The sequence below is a fragment of the Zootoca vivipara genome, chromosome 11 (assembly GCF_965207765.1).
Source record: "Zootoca vivipara chromosome 11, rZooViv2.hap1.1, whole genome shotgun sequence".
NCBI lineage: Eukaryota > Metazoa > Chordata > Lepidosauria > Squamata > Lacertidae > Zootoca > Zootoca vivipara.
The window spans coordinates 35,128,054-35,142,844 of NC_142594.1; the positions used below are offsets into that span (position 1 = coordinate 35,128,054).

At 45.5% G+C, this 14,791-nt stretch overlaps 1 protein-coding gene across 1 annotated transcript in view; it reads left to right on the plus strand.

Annotated features, from left to right (window-relative positions):
• Positions 1-9,945: 9,945 nt before the first annotated feature.
• Positions 9,946-14,791, plus strand: part of LOC118091810 (macrophage mannose receptor 1) — a 55,540-nt gene continuing 50,694 nt past the window's right edge. Inside the window, exon 1 of the mRNA XM_035129236.3 lies at positions 9,946-10,234. Coding sequence (XP_034985127.3) covers positions 10,174-10,234 — 61 coding nt within the window. The 5' untranslated portion in view covers positions 9,946-10,173. The remainder of the gene's footprint in view (positions 10,235-14,791) is intronic.

Consider the following 14,791-nt stretch of genomic DNA (forward strand, 5'->3'; position numbering starts at 1 on the left):
CACATCTGTTTCTGCTATCCCTTTTGCTGTTGTATCTGCTTCGAGTGCCAGCATAATAGGTGCTTTGGGTTTGGGTTTCTAAGTTTGCCTCAATAAATCAATATCTAATAGGTGATGAATAAAGATTGTGAATGACCTTCTGACTAACCAGGAACCTACACAGAGGATGGAGGACATATACCCCTTTGAATTCCTCTCCAGGACCATAGGATGACCTTGGATCATATGCTCCTCTTGGTCTTCGAGAATGCTGAGAATGCTTCTGCCTTCTCTCAGCCGGAGGCACCTATGTCTCTATTTTGCCCGATATTGTTTAAGTCAGTGGTTCCCAACTCTTCCCCCCCCCACTCTGACCTTTTGAACATTGCTGAGAGTCCTTGCGGATTTTCTGTCTGTTCTAGCAATGAGAATGTGCTGTGCTAAGTGCTGTGTGCTTTTTAATTGTATTTTTATAGACATGCCATGGGACCACCTGAATGAAGCTTGTGGACCACAGTTTGGGAACCTCTGAGCTTTGCCACTCCTCTTAGCTCTTGGGACCACAAATCCAAATTTCAGACACAATTGGAATGCCGAATCAGCATTCAGATCATTCTATCACATCTGCAATGGCATTAGTGGCTTGGGAAGAGCAAGATCCCAGTGGTGCTGACTAGGATTGGTCCTCTGAAGCATTCCTGCTTACCTTGCAGAGATGCAGCATTGAGAATAACGCAACACTGAACTTGAGTTACTTGCCTTTATATAATAGAATTGCATAGTGTTTCTTCCAATTCTGACTGATCCAACAGCTGGCTCTTTCTTGGTATCTACAGTGGGGATTCCAAGGTCACTGTTGACTGCTAGGCTACCCACTTCTTTTGTTCCAAAGCTCTTTACTCCTGCTCTTGATGTGTACCCTCCACTGTGTTGCATGGTCCTAGCGTTGAACAAAGTAGACTGTTACCTTATCCCTCCAAGTGCGATTCTCGTATAAGTGCAGGCCAGGGCTAGCTAACCTATGGCCCTCCAGATGTTAGACTCCAATTCCCATTAGCCTCAGCATGGCCAGTGGTCAGGAATGATGGGAGCTGTGGTTTAGCAGCATCTGGAGGACTGCAGGTTTCCCATTACTAGGTAGAGCTTAAGAGCCTTGCTGGATGAACCAAAGGTCTGTCTAGTCAAATATCCTGTTTCTTATAGTCACAAATTAGATGCCTCTAGGGAAGCAAAAAGAAGTAGAGTGGGAAGGCAAAACCTTCCCCCATTGCTATCCTCTAGCAACTGATATTCAGTAGCATATTCTCTTGCCCCCTGGAGTTTGGATGTAGCTAGCATGGCTCATAGTCATTGGTAAAATGATCCTCCATTAATTTGTCTTGCCTCCTTTTAAACTATTTTAAGCCTAGTGGCCATCATCACATCTAGGGCAATCAGTTCCTTAATTATGTGATGTGCTTTATTTTGTCCATCCTGAATCCTGCCAATTACTTCCAACACTTGGTATTATGAGCAAGGAACAAAAAATTCATGTTCTTCTCACGCAAATAATAATCTCAACCTCTCATGCCTTCCCCACTACCACCCCAGTGTATTTTTCAGAACTGAAAAGCCCCAAACACCAGTTTGGCTTCATCTGGAATCTGCTTCGATCGCATGATCATTCTTGTTGCCTTTTTTTGGTCACATTTTCCAAACACAGTTGTACCATGGATTTCTCTGGGGTCGTTACAATACGGTCTGTTTTATTTTAATAATCTCACAGTTGCTGCCCACTTATTTTCATTGAGCTATTCATCATGACCCCAAGATCTTTCAGACCCTATTAGCCTATACACACAGCCACATGCAGCTTGTTTGCTACAGTATGCATAACTTCATTTATATTTAACTTCACTTGCCTTATTATTGTCCATTTCCCCAGTTTGGAGATGCCCTTTTGGAGCTCTATGCAGTCAGCTTTGTTTTTCACCATTCTAAACTGGTGTCGTGTGCAAGCTTGTCCATTTCCCCCCCTAATTGACTTAGGAACAAATTAATTAGCACTGATTCCAGTACAGAGCTGTAGAAAGTCCATATGTGTCTGTCTTGCATTTCAAAAAGTGTTCACTTACAGTTCCCTGCTTCCTGTTTTTCAATGGATTACTAATGATAAACTTCTAGCTCCATTGTATCAGTTCAGATAGAGCTTTGGAGCTTCCACCAAACTGTTGTCTAACTCATCTTTCCACAGTGATGGTCTATGTTTATATGTGGAACAAGTAAACCCCATGGATTGTCTCTAATCCTCAGAAAAACAGCAGTCATGATCCTTCGTCAATGACATAGTCTTCCTGTGTGTCCAGTCTAACCACAACTTAGCAGTACCCCTACCATCTGCTCTGCTTGAGGTGGGCAAGGACTCTTGGAGGAGAATAGTGACGATGATACCTGCCTCATGACTCTTGGGAGAATATCTACTGAATACAGCAAGATGGAAGACCCATAAATCACTCGCAAACCTTTTTTGCTACGGAACTCAAGTACAAGAGCTAGGAAAGACTTGCACCAGAGACCTCTGAGCCACTGCCACCTGGAGTAGGAAATACTGGTCTTGCATGGTACAAATTGTCAGGACTGACAATTTATTGCAATATATAGTGAAAACATTTTTACTTGGGTTTACTATCGCAGTTTACTAAACAACAACCAATGTCTAAAATGCAAAATGTTAAACACATTTGCAAAACGCTATTGTTATTCTGAAACGGCATAATAAACCTATGGTCAGTATTGATGTTGAGTAGTGATTCAGTGATCTTCAGATGAAGATCAAGCTAGTGGTTTTCAGCAGCATATAAATGGCAATCACCGTATTTTTCGCTCCATAAGACGCACCTAATTTTTGGAGGAGGAAAGGGGGAAAGCCCTGGGTTTTTTTGGGGGGGGGGAGCTCAAAGTTGTGCAGCTTCTTTTGCAAATGGGAAAAACCCAGTTTTTTCGAGCATCAGCTCAAAGTTGTGCAGCTTTTTTGCAAAGGGGGGAAGCTCCATTTTGGGGGGGATCAGCTCAAAGTTGTTGAGCTTACCTTGCAAAGGGAAAAAATTCTCTTTTTATGGGGTTCAACTCACAGTTCTGCAGTTTCTTTAGGAAAGGAAAGGGAGCCATTTCTACAGTTTCCAGACAGATAATCTAATCAGCCAGTCACATGTCAGCTGGGGAAACACAACAATGGAGGCCTGGGCAAGGGGGTGGGGCAGGAAGGGAGCTAGCGTCTCTTATCTCCCTCCCCAATCTCTTGCAATCAGCTGCTGAGCGGGTTCCTTTAAACACCCTCCTTCCCTCTTGTTAACCTTTAGCTCTTTCAAAATAATAATAATAATAAGCATGATCTGCTTTTCGCCCCTGGGCAATTCAGCTCCAGGGACCATGCATTCGCTCCATAAGACGCACAGACATTTCCTCTTTTTAGGAGGAAAAAAGTGCGTCTTAGGGAGCAAAAAACACGGTAGTGGATTAAGTGCTTTAAAGTAGAATTGGATTCAAAATTACATAATTCAGGAGTCCTGTTCTTGAAATAAAACACTCATTTCTTTGTGTACAAATCTTACTTGCATAGTAAAAATACTATGAGTTGGAACCAGATCAAGTTAGTGAACTTGGGTTCCACTAAAATCATTCTCAGAACCATAGAATTATAGAATTGTAGATTTGGAAGGGACCCTAAGGATCATCTTGTCCTACCCTCTGTGATGCAGGAATATGTAGCTGTCCCATGCGGGGATTGAACCTGCAACCTTGGCATTATCAGCACCAACGCTCTAACTAACTGAGCTATCCATAGGTCATGCTATTCACTATTTAAGTTACATTGATTTCTAAGGGTGCAAGTTAGGCACATAGGAAACCAGCCCAGTATTGTCTACTGAATTAGTTCAACTCTAAAGCTGGACAAAAAGCTGGTCTAATTGCGATTCCTGATGTTCAGATGCAAGTCTGTGAATATGAATGCACATTTTTTTTAATTAAAACCTTTTAAAGATGTAGTTGCCACACAATATTAGTCAGTTTCTCTCTTGCAAAGATGGAGCTATTGCGCCATTTCTTTAAAAAATTGAGAACCAGCTATTATGAAATATATTCACAGAACTTCCCCCTTGAAGGAAGTTTTCTAATTTTTTTCTTCCCCCTTGAAGGAAGATTTCTAATTTTTTTCTTTCGGGGATTTGTAAACCGCAGTGACTTTTCATTTCTGATTTAAGTCTCTTAAAATTAAACTGACTCCCTCCTTGTTATCTTTCCACCAGCAGGTGAAGACATTCTTGTTCCAAGAGGCTTTTGAGAACTGACTTATTAAGGAAAGGGCTGGTGCTGTGATATTGCAATGCTTTGTTTGTTGAGATGATAGATAGATAGATAGATAGATAGATAGATAGATAGATAGAGATAGTTTTTAATGATTGCTCCCCCCCCACCCAGCTGTTTCTATTTTAGCTGCAAGCCACATTGAATCCCTGTCAGGGAAAAAGGTGGAATCTAAGTAAACATAGTAATGATAAAAATAAGTCCTACTGAACTCAATGGGACTTAATTTCTGAGCAAAAATGCTTAGGGTTGTTGTGTAAGGCTGCAATCTTTTTACCCAGTTACATGGGAATAAGTTCCATTAAACTCAGAGAGGCTTGCAGTGTAAGGATCAATTTGCAATAAAGGAATAAACACTCCACATGCTCTGTAAAAAATGCAGGATATTGAACCATTGCAATTAAAGAATTTGAAGTGGATTGGTTACATTTTCCTTTGAAATAAGGGATAAAGTGCTTTGTATTCATCATTGCCTTCATTGGGTGCAGGCATTTGTGTGGCGATGCCCCGAGCCCTCCCCGCGAAAATAAAGACACAAGACACAAGGTATAGGGTTAATGGGCATGAAAGGCCACAACTTTATTGATTACGACTGTAGAGGGGTATTGGCATAGGCATTGGATCTAACCGACTATATCTGACTCCAGCCCGCTCTGCTGGCAGTCTGTGAAGGGTTAGCCACCGTTGGATGAGTCCTGCGATGCACATCAACTAGGAACTCATCCTGGGGCCACCATTAGGGGCGTGCCCTCAGGCCCTCACCTACCACGGCTTCGGACATGGCAACGCCCCGGACTCCTTAGGGGAGTACCCTTCTGCATTTGGGGGAGGTGATGGCAGCAACCTCCCCCCCCCCCCGCACCTGTACCTTCTTGAGATAATCCAATGCCTACCGCCAAAACCCCAAGTTGTGACGATTTGCATACGTGGCAGGCAAAAAACCACAAGGCCAGAGCCAATTTGCCGAGTGGGAAAAATCCTACCAGGTCCCAGCTGGTGACCAATAAATGTGCGCAGCAACGTCAAGAGCAAACCTGCCTAAAAAGAGGGTGGGTGGGTGGGAAAAGCAGGTCAGGTCCGGAAGAAAGAGGCCGTTTCCCCGCCGCGCGCTCCCTTAAATGCGCGAGCCGCGCCCCCAAGGAGCATCCTGATTGGGTGCGCCATGGGCACGCCGCGGCAGGGAAGGAACCAATGGGCTGGGGGGAATGCTAGCCATTCCCCCCTCACGTGAAGGACTCGTGGGCCCACAACATCTCCTCCCCCCGAAGAGGGAAGAGATTTTTCAGTATAAACATTTTCAGTATAAACAACACGGAAACGTGTTATAAGCAAGCTATACTTCAAAATGCTTATCTTGTGAACTTGTCATTTAAATTGTGCAGTCATAGCAAAGACTCCTATTCCCAAAAAAAAGACAGGACAGTGTGTGTGTGTGTGCGCGCGCACGCCTGACCTCTCCACCAACTTTACGGTAATTGATTTATGTCAGAGATATGGAGGAGAGGGAACAGGAATAAGAAGAAGAAGATAAAGCATATTCCCATGTCTTTCCCAACCACCCCAGCACATGGAAGAAAGGGGTGTTTTTACAATACCTATAAACAATATGTGTATCTAATGTGGGACCCAGGTGGCGCTGTGGGTTAAACCAGAGAGTCTAGGGCTTGCTGATCAGAAGGTCGGCGGTTCGAATCCCTGCAATGGGGTGAGCTCCCGTTGCTCGGTCCCAGCTCCTGCCCACCTAGCAGTTCGAAATTACATCAAAGTGCAAGTAGATAAATAGGGACCGCTCCGGCGGGAAGGTAAACGGTGTTTCCGTGCGCTGCTCTGGTTCGCCAGAAGCAGCTTTGTCATGCTGGCCACATGACCCGGAAGCTGTCTGCGGACAAACGCCGGCTCCCTCGGCCTATAGAGCGAGATGAGTGCCGCAACCCCAGAGTTGGACACAACTGGACCTGATGGTCAGGGGCACCTTTACCTTTTTTTTTAATCTAATGTGAACATGATGCTGCAGCTCCTTCACCACTTGATGGGCTGCTGCAATAACAGGAAACAGGGCAGCAGGCATGCAGCAGAGGAGGAGGCTGGTGGTTTTGAGTGCCCTTTCCATTAGCTACCCCTCTCCCCTGAGAAAGGGAAACAAGAGCGGTGGTTGATTGGCAGGGTGGGGTGGGAGGCAGGAGTGGAAGGGGTGTGTAGTGGACAGAGGTGGATTTAGGACAGTATGACACTTTCTGCCACACTAGTTGCAGGGCATTGCAACTATGATGTAGTGAATTGAGCAGAATGAAAGGCAAGAGGCAGGGGGGCACTGAATTTTGGCCTCACACAGGGCGCCGGTGAAATTTGAAATGCCAAACTCCAGCCATGGAGGAAGGAAGTGAGTGGAAGCAACTTGCTTCATTCTGCTTCATGCAAATGCCAACTAAGACACGATGATTTCTGCTTGCACAATGGAACTTCCCTGCCTCCCTCTGCCCGCATCCTCTTCAAATCTGCTTTGGAGGGTCAGAGGAACACCTAGAACAGATTTAGGGAGCACACAGAGAGGAAAGCCTGTGCACATGGAACATTGGAGACGGGGCTTGTGTGAACTCCCTGTCCATCTACACACAATTGCCTTCTGGATCTGGCCCGTGGACGGTCTGGGAATCGCCACATGGATTGTCAGCATGGGAATTCTTTCTCCCTCCCTCACACAGCGCCTCCTCCTCCTCCTCCTCCTCCCTCCCTCCTCCTGGCTTCTCCCCACCCTGCCTAGAGGAGGAAGGGGGCTGGGCTTTGTTGGTGCCAGCAGCAGCAGCGCTTGAGCGGCCGCCATTTAAAGCAGCCCCTCTCCGGAGCCCTTTAGTGTACCACTCATTGTCCCTTCGCTGCCGCCGCCACCAGCCCCTACCGCTCACAAGACACAGGTAAGCAGCCACCAGGGCTCGTGGTGCTCTTGCATCATTTCCCCCCCAAAAATATAGTCCCGCCCTCCACAAGGTCTGAGGGACAGTGGACCGGCGCCCTGCTGAAAAAGTTTGCTGACCCCTGGCCAGCACAGTTTTAGCCCTGAAGAGGCCTCCCATCACAAGTGGTCTTCTAAATGTTCCACAAATCACCAACAGAACACACACTTGTTTAAAGATCTAAGAGAATGGATGCACAGCCAGAATGTGTACACTGTCACACCAGTGAAGATCTCAAGGACAACTGATAGATGGGAATGAATTTATAGAGGCTTTTTCCTATGTAGCAATGAGTATCATGTTTTGAATGAAAATTAAAAGAGCCTAGATGTCAATATCAACAACTGCACAACACCGACTGGGACACATTGTTTTCAAAATGGGCAAATTTGTTACTGGAAACGGCACCTGTTTTGTACAGTTGTCTGACCTTTAGGGCGTGCAGGCTTCCTTCCAGGGTACAGACGTGGTGTGGCTGGAAAGGTTCATGTTGGCTTTTGTAGGTTTTGATTGGAGGCTTGTGAAAACATTCACTTCTCCATAACTCTGATTCCTGTGAACTCAATAAATCTGCTTTGAAAACTTCCTGAGACTCAGGGATTGCAAAAAGAAGAAGAAGAAGAAGAAGAAGAAGAAGAAGAAGAAGAAGAAGAAGAAGAAGAAGAAGAAGAAGAAGAAGAAGAAGAAGAAGAAGAAGAAGAAGAAGAAGAAGAGTAGTTTGGATTTAATATCACTACCCAAAGGAGTCTCAAAGCGGCTAACATTCTCCTTTCCCTTCCTCCCCCACAATAAACACCCTGGGAGGTGGGTGGGGCCGAGAGACTTCAGAGAAGTGTGACTAGCCCAAGGTCACCCAGCAGCTGCATGTGGAGGAGCGGAGACACGAACCTGGTCCCCCAGATTACGAATCTACCGCTCTTAACCACTACACCACACTGGCTCCCAGTGCTAGATTCCCAAAATGCCAACCCAGATGTAATTACATTTATAAGTAATGTTACAGGTGATATAGTTTCTTATTTAAAAGCTTTCTTTTTAAAAGGAGAAGCAAATGAAATAAATAAATCTCTGCATTTAATTTTTTTAAAAAAGATATTATGTCCTTTAGAGGAGAAATTGTGAATGGTAGAATTTTAAATAGCCACCACCATCCTTGGCTTCACTCAATTTTGTTTATATTATAACACACTTCCATTTTCTTCCAATTGTGAGGGTGGAGGAGGGGCCTCACAAGTGTAGTAGCCTAGGGCCTCTCTTCATTTAAATCCAGCCCTGCAGAACAGTGCAAATAATTTTTGATCTTGAAATAGCTCTGCCTTGCAGCTATTCAAAGCTGTAAACTTCAGAATCCAGATGCACCCCAAAACCTGTACACATGCAACTGCAAAATGCCTGGATGCCTTCTTGCACGTTTGCAACGAATCTATTAAGGCATTTATCCCTCTACTTGGAGCAGATCTTCTTGCAGAGGAAAGAGGTGAAATGGCATTCTTGGTGCAACATCAAAGCCAACTGCCCTCTCATCTGCTCTCCATTGAAGAGCTGGTGGGTGGAGACACAGAGAGCCAGCTGAAATCCTGGAGTGAGTTACAGCTGGCCCTGGGAGGACCAGAATGAGCTGGGCCAAGGTTACGTAAGTGCTTTAAAGGTTTAAACCTGCACTTTGAAAATAGAGCATAGACATACTTTGGCTGTTTGCTGACTGCTACAGGTTTCTTGAGGTGCAATATAAATCCAGGAAGTAAAATGCACCTGAGGAGTGCAGGCTGGCTTTGGTGGCAAAGGGCAGGCCATGTGGTGCACACATAGCTTTGCCTAGTTTCTGCCCCTCAGTGTTTGCCACCTGAGGCAACTACCTCTCTCTGCCTACTAATAGGGCCGGCACCCAGGGGCGTAGCAAGGGGGGAGCGGAGGGAGAGGCCCGCTCCTAGCTCCGTCTTTTGGGGGCAGCACGAGCAGTAGCACTGGCACCCCGCTACATAGTGCGCATGCACAGTGTCGTTACGTAGTGACGCATACATCGTACGTGGCGACGCTGCGCATGTGCACTACGTAGTGACGCCCTGCCCCAGATGCTTGTCATGTTTGCCGCTCCGGATGCCCGGCCGGCTTCCTACGCCAGTGCCAGCACCTGTCTCTCTTGATTTGCATTGATTTGCTGTTCTTGATAGCTCTGGTGTTTTGCTGAGTTGCTGTTATTTGTTTTTAAAGAATATTTATTCCAATCTCCCCCCTTGAAGACAGGAACCACTGAGGGATGTTCAGTATTGCTTTAAACTGTTTTATAATGCTACGTTAAGGGCTGCATCTAGGAATGAGTCAACATAATAAAGTCAATTTTGATGCATTTCTATTTAAATATGTTTTTGTTTTAAATTACATTGTTTTCACATGTTGAAGTTTGGTTTCACATGTTGAAATGCAAGATAGAAATTACAAATGAAAAGTAACAAGTGCAGGCAAAACAATCACAACAAGTAGAAAAGCTATCATAAGACACACACACACACAAATTAAAAAAAATTAAAAAATCTTGGAGACATTTGATGAGCCAATCTGTTTCCCACATGCAACTGAGGCATTCCCAGAAAAAAATATGCTGAGCATTCATCACTTTATCACCTGCCATTCTGTGGAAGCTCTTCCTTCCTTTTTCCTTCAGCAGTGAAATTAGCTTAGGGAAGCAAAGTCTGAACGGCGAATTCCTGTTATTCCACAATGCCCTGTGTGGCAGGGCATTTCCTTATCATTAGGCAACCAGAATGCACTCCCTTAACTATAAGTTCTCAGAAATGAACACGGCTTTCCTCCTTGCGGGCTTCAACAAGATCTGCTACAAAAGGGAACCCCTGCATGGCATATTCTGGCGGAAGGGAAGACAGTAGTAAACTTGCGAAAAATGCCTGTTTCTTTGCTTCTGGTTTTCCTTTCCTTACAACATGGCGTTTCTTCGCTAGTAGGTAAGTTCCAATCAGTTCTTTGCCAAGAACGGGGCTTTCAATATTAAATTGCAAATCTGATTTCTATTTCTGATCAATAAAACTTTCAAATACTGTATATATTTAGTATAGTGACTGGAACTGCATGCTGAGAGTTACGAGAGAGTTGTGATCTGCTTCGGCATGTGCAAACAGCCCAGCTGGGTTTTTCTTTCTGCTTGGTGTTTTGACCCTCCAAATTAGGTTTACTGGGGCTAACTGCAGCTGTCAGTTTTGATATGCAAGTTTTTATACCTGAATTAACGATTGCAAGGTTGAAATAGTCAGAGTTGTTGTTGCTGTGAGTGCAGAATATATTGAATGCTTCTCCATGTTGCCTAATATTCAGATGCAGAGTTGAAAATAAAATTAGCTTGTGGTTTTACCGAATTGTTGTAAATAAATACACACATAAAAATGCAATAAATAAATTAGGACTGAGGATGTAATTTTGGGCATCTGGCAATGTACTGGTTTTACGTACAAGTCTGTCTCTTTGTGGTTTTTTTTTATAGCTTTGAAGGCAAGAATAGTTCATTTTTCATGTGATTAGCTGCTTAGTACATCACAGACACCCTGGCCTATTCACACATTTAGTTGCATACAGTGCACTAATGTGCAGCAGAAGCTGTGGGGCTATACTTCTGACCCTTATCCCAAATTTTTGCATTGATCATGTATTCCTGAAAAGAGAATCTCTGCATTGATTGAGTGATTATTTAATTTCTGTACAGCTTCATAGATTAAAAAATATCTATGGGCAGCGTACAGAAAACTGAAGCAACAGACAACTTTGTTTTTTTAAAAAACTACAAAAATACACAGGTACATATTAAAATGTTACGTTAATACCATGTTACCAATATATAAAAATCAGTATCAATTCATTTTCCTTCTGGCACACCCTCCATCTCAGCCTCCAGGTTCTCACCCAGGATCCAAACAAACTCTCAGCTCATCCACAAAAGCCTTACGAAGAGTAGGGTTCCTGGAAACAGCAGGCATCATCCTAGCCTTTCACCCTAGGCTTGCTTTTTATGGGCAATCCCAAAGTGGATGGTACATTCTCAAGCTGTCCATTCAGCTGTAGTCTCCACACCCAGTTCCAGGTACATCAGGTTTCTTGAGATTCCCAGGGCGTCCAAATGATGGGTAAAGGACACCCTCCACTCAAAGCTCTCAGACCCTCCAAGTGTCCCTATTTTCCAAGGACGTCCTTGATTTAGCGAAGCCATCCCAGTTTCTGATTTGATCCCGGAATGTCCCACTTTTCCTTAGGATGTCCCTATTTTCATTAGAGAAATGTTGGAAGGTATGGAGTTATCTGACCCCCCGAGCCGTCTGAAGGTAATCCTGTATAGCAGTGGTACAGCCAAACTTGGCCCTCCAGCTGTTTTGGGACTACAATTCCCATCAACCCTTACCACTGGTCCTGTTAGCTAGGGATGATGGGAGTTGTAGTCCAAAAACAGCTGGAGGGCCAAGTTAGGCCATCGCTGCTGTATAGGGAGGTTTTTAAAATGTTTAATTTTTAAAATGTTTTTATATATGTTGGAAGCTGTCCAGAGTGGCTGGGGCAACCCAGTAAGATGCGTGGGGTATAAATAGTAAAATTATCATTATTGAATGGGACATCCCTATTTTCATGGAAGAAATGTTGGGGGGTATGGAGTTATCTGACCCCTGAGCTGTCTGAAGGCAATCCTGTATAGGGAAGTTTTTTAAATGTTTAATGTTTTATTATGTTTTATACCGTACTAGTGCCATTCAGCCCGTTTAATAAACGGGCACTAGAACATTCGGCCTTTTTCGGTGGCAGCGGCGCGTGGGGGGCTTTTATTCCTTATCTAATTGATTGTTCCTCCCCGCATCCCTTTGATCCTTAATTTATCCCTAATTTTCTCCCCCTCCAATTCCCAAACCCCAAGCCAAAGTCCCCCCCTTTTTTTTACCTTTACAGCCCGGGCTCGGCTGGGGGGTGCGGGGGGTATTTCTTCCTTTACCCCCTCCGAAGCTTGTGTTTGGAGTGCGGATCCCTGCCCACCCTGTTTTCGCGCGCTTTTTGCGCCTGCTGTTTGGTTCCTAATTTTTCCCCGTCAATAGTGCTGCTGCTGCCAGGGCCCAGTGGCCGAATTCTGGCTCCTGGACGGCCCGGGCGGCTGCTCCAGGGTGTACGCCCAGTTTTTCGTGGGGGTGGGGGTGGCTCCTGCTACTTTTGTTGGCCTCCGCAGCTGTTTTTCAGTCGCCTGCTGCGTCCGGGAGGGAGCTTTGCCGTCCGGGGGGCTTGCGCCCACCCCAGCGCTTCCTGAGGGTCCCACAGTTGGCGCTGAGCATTCGGTGGCCTCCCCGCGCCTTTCCTGGCCGTTCTGGCCCAGCGGGGGTCTCCCGGTTGCTTGCGCTGTTTGGGCCTCAATTTCAGGCCTGTTAGTGAGGAGAAGCCGGGGCCTCGATTTTTTGGTCATCCCGGCTTCCTCCTCAGGCCCTTGGGCACGTTGAGAGAGGGCCTGCCCTGCTTAGGGGCCTTGCTGCCTGCTCCTGCCTTCCACTGGTGGCCTGCTTTATCTTGCGCTGCTTGGGCCTCCATTTTGGGCCTGTTGGTGAGGAGAGGCCGGGGCCTCGATTTTTGGTCATCCCGGCTTCCTCCTCAGGCCCTTGGGCACGTTGAGAGAGGGCCTGCCCTGCTTAGGGGCCTTGCTGCCTGCTCCTGCCTTCCACCTGGTGGCCTCTGTTTTAACTGCTTATTGAGCCAGTGCAGGGCAGAGGGGGGGGGAGAGCGTGTGTGCGTGTGTGCGTGCAGTCTCTGCGTCCAATCCCTGTGTCCCTGGGGCACATGCTCAGTAGCGCGAAAAACGGGACACAGGGAATCTGGATGCAGAGACATAGGGACTTTATTATATAGGATATGTTGGAAGCCGCCCGGAGTGGCTGGGGCAACCCAGTAAGATGTGTGTGGGGGGGGGTTAAATAGTAAAATTATCATTATGGAATGAGACGTCCCTATTTTCATGGTAGAAATGTTGGAGGGTATGAGCTCTTTCTTCACCCTCTAACCTCTCCTCCTCCTCCTCCTCCTCCTCCTCCTCCTCCTCCTCCTCCTCCTCCTCCTCCTCCTCCTCCTCCTCCTCCTCCTCTGCTCCAGATGGGACCCAAAGGATGAGAAAAGTTGCATGGGCAGCCACTCTGTGCAAGCAGGACACCTGGCCAACTAGGTATTCCACTTGCATGGAGCCCCTAGGCATGAGCAGATCCTTGCTAGAAGGATCCCGCCCTTGAAGCTACATGCTCAACACAGGAAGCCCCATGTTCAACAGGGATGCCATATCAGAGACGGGGCCCGAACTTGTGAGACTATTCTGGCTGCTATAGTACCCTACTTGCCTTAAATTTTGTAGGGATTTTAAACTATGACTCAGTCCTGTTGCTTTATTTTAGTAGCTGCTTCTGCAGCAAGATACTGTGTTGGGATTGGTAGTTTGCTGTTTTGTATCCTTTAGAATGGGCTCTCCAGATGTTGTTGGACTCCAACGCCCATCACCCCCAGCCAGCATGGCTAAGGAACAGGAATTATGGGAGCTGTAGTACAGCAACATTGGTAGGCTTGCTGGTTCCCCATCCCTGCTTTATATGCTGCTGCTCATTCCTGTCCAGAGTTGTTTCCTTTCTCTGTGTTTCTCATTACAGTGGTACCTCTACTTACGAATAACTCTACTTACGAATGTTTCTACTTACGAACGGAGCTCCGTCCACCATCTTGGATGCGGTTTAGATAGGATTTTTTCTACTTACGAATTTTTAGATAGGGTTTTTTCTCCCAATGCATTCCTATGAGATTTGACTTACAAATGTGCGTTCGGAACGCATTAAATTTGTAAGTAGAGGTACCACTGTATTTCTGTTTTCCAGCTTGTGATTATTTTTTACAAGAAGTCCTCATGAAAATTCAACATTTTTCTATTTATTTCCTCTAATAACTTGTGTGTGCAGTTTTGCCTAATGTACATATTTTAGCAAAGCATATTTCCCTAACATTTATATTTCCCCCCAATATAACGCATTTTTAGTGTTGCTTTCACTAATACTTGCGTTTTGTGCAGTTTACGTACATTTTCGCAAACATTAAACGGCCAAAGAACTGCATTGCAACATTCAGAGAAATTTGTGAATTTCAAAGTATGGCTGTGTTTCAATTCACATATTATTTATTTCATAAATTTTATACTCCGATTGACTGTAAAATATATCTGAAAGAGCATCTCCACCCCCATCGTCCAGCCCGGACACTGAGGTCTAGCTCCAAGGGCCTTCTGGTGGTTCCCTCACTGTGAGAAGTGAAGCTACAGGAAACCAGGCAATGGTGCCCACCCTGTGGAACAGCCCCCCCCATTAGATGTCAAGGAGATAAACAGCTACGTGATTTTTTAAAAAAACAGCCAACTCAAGGCAGCCTTGTTCAGCATTTAGTGTTTAGTGTTTGATGTATTGTGTTTTTACTATTTTTTGCTGGGAGCTGCCCAGAGTGGCAACCCAGTCAGATGGACG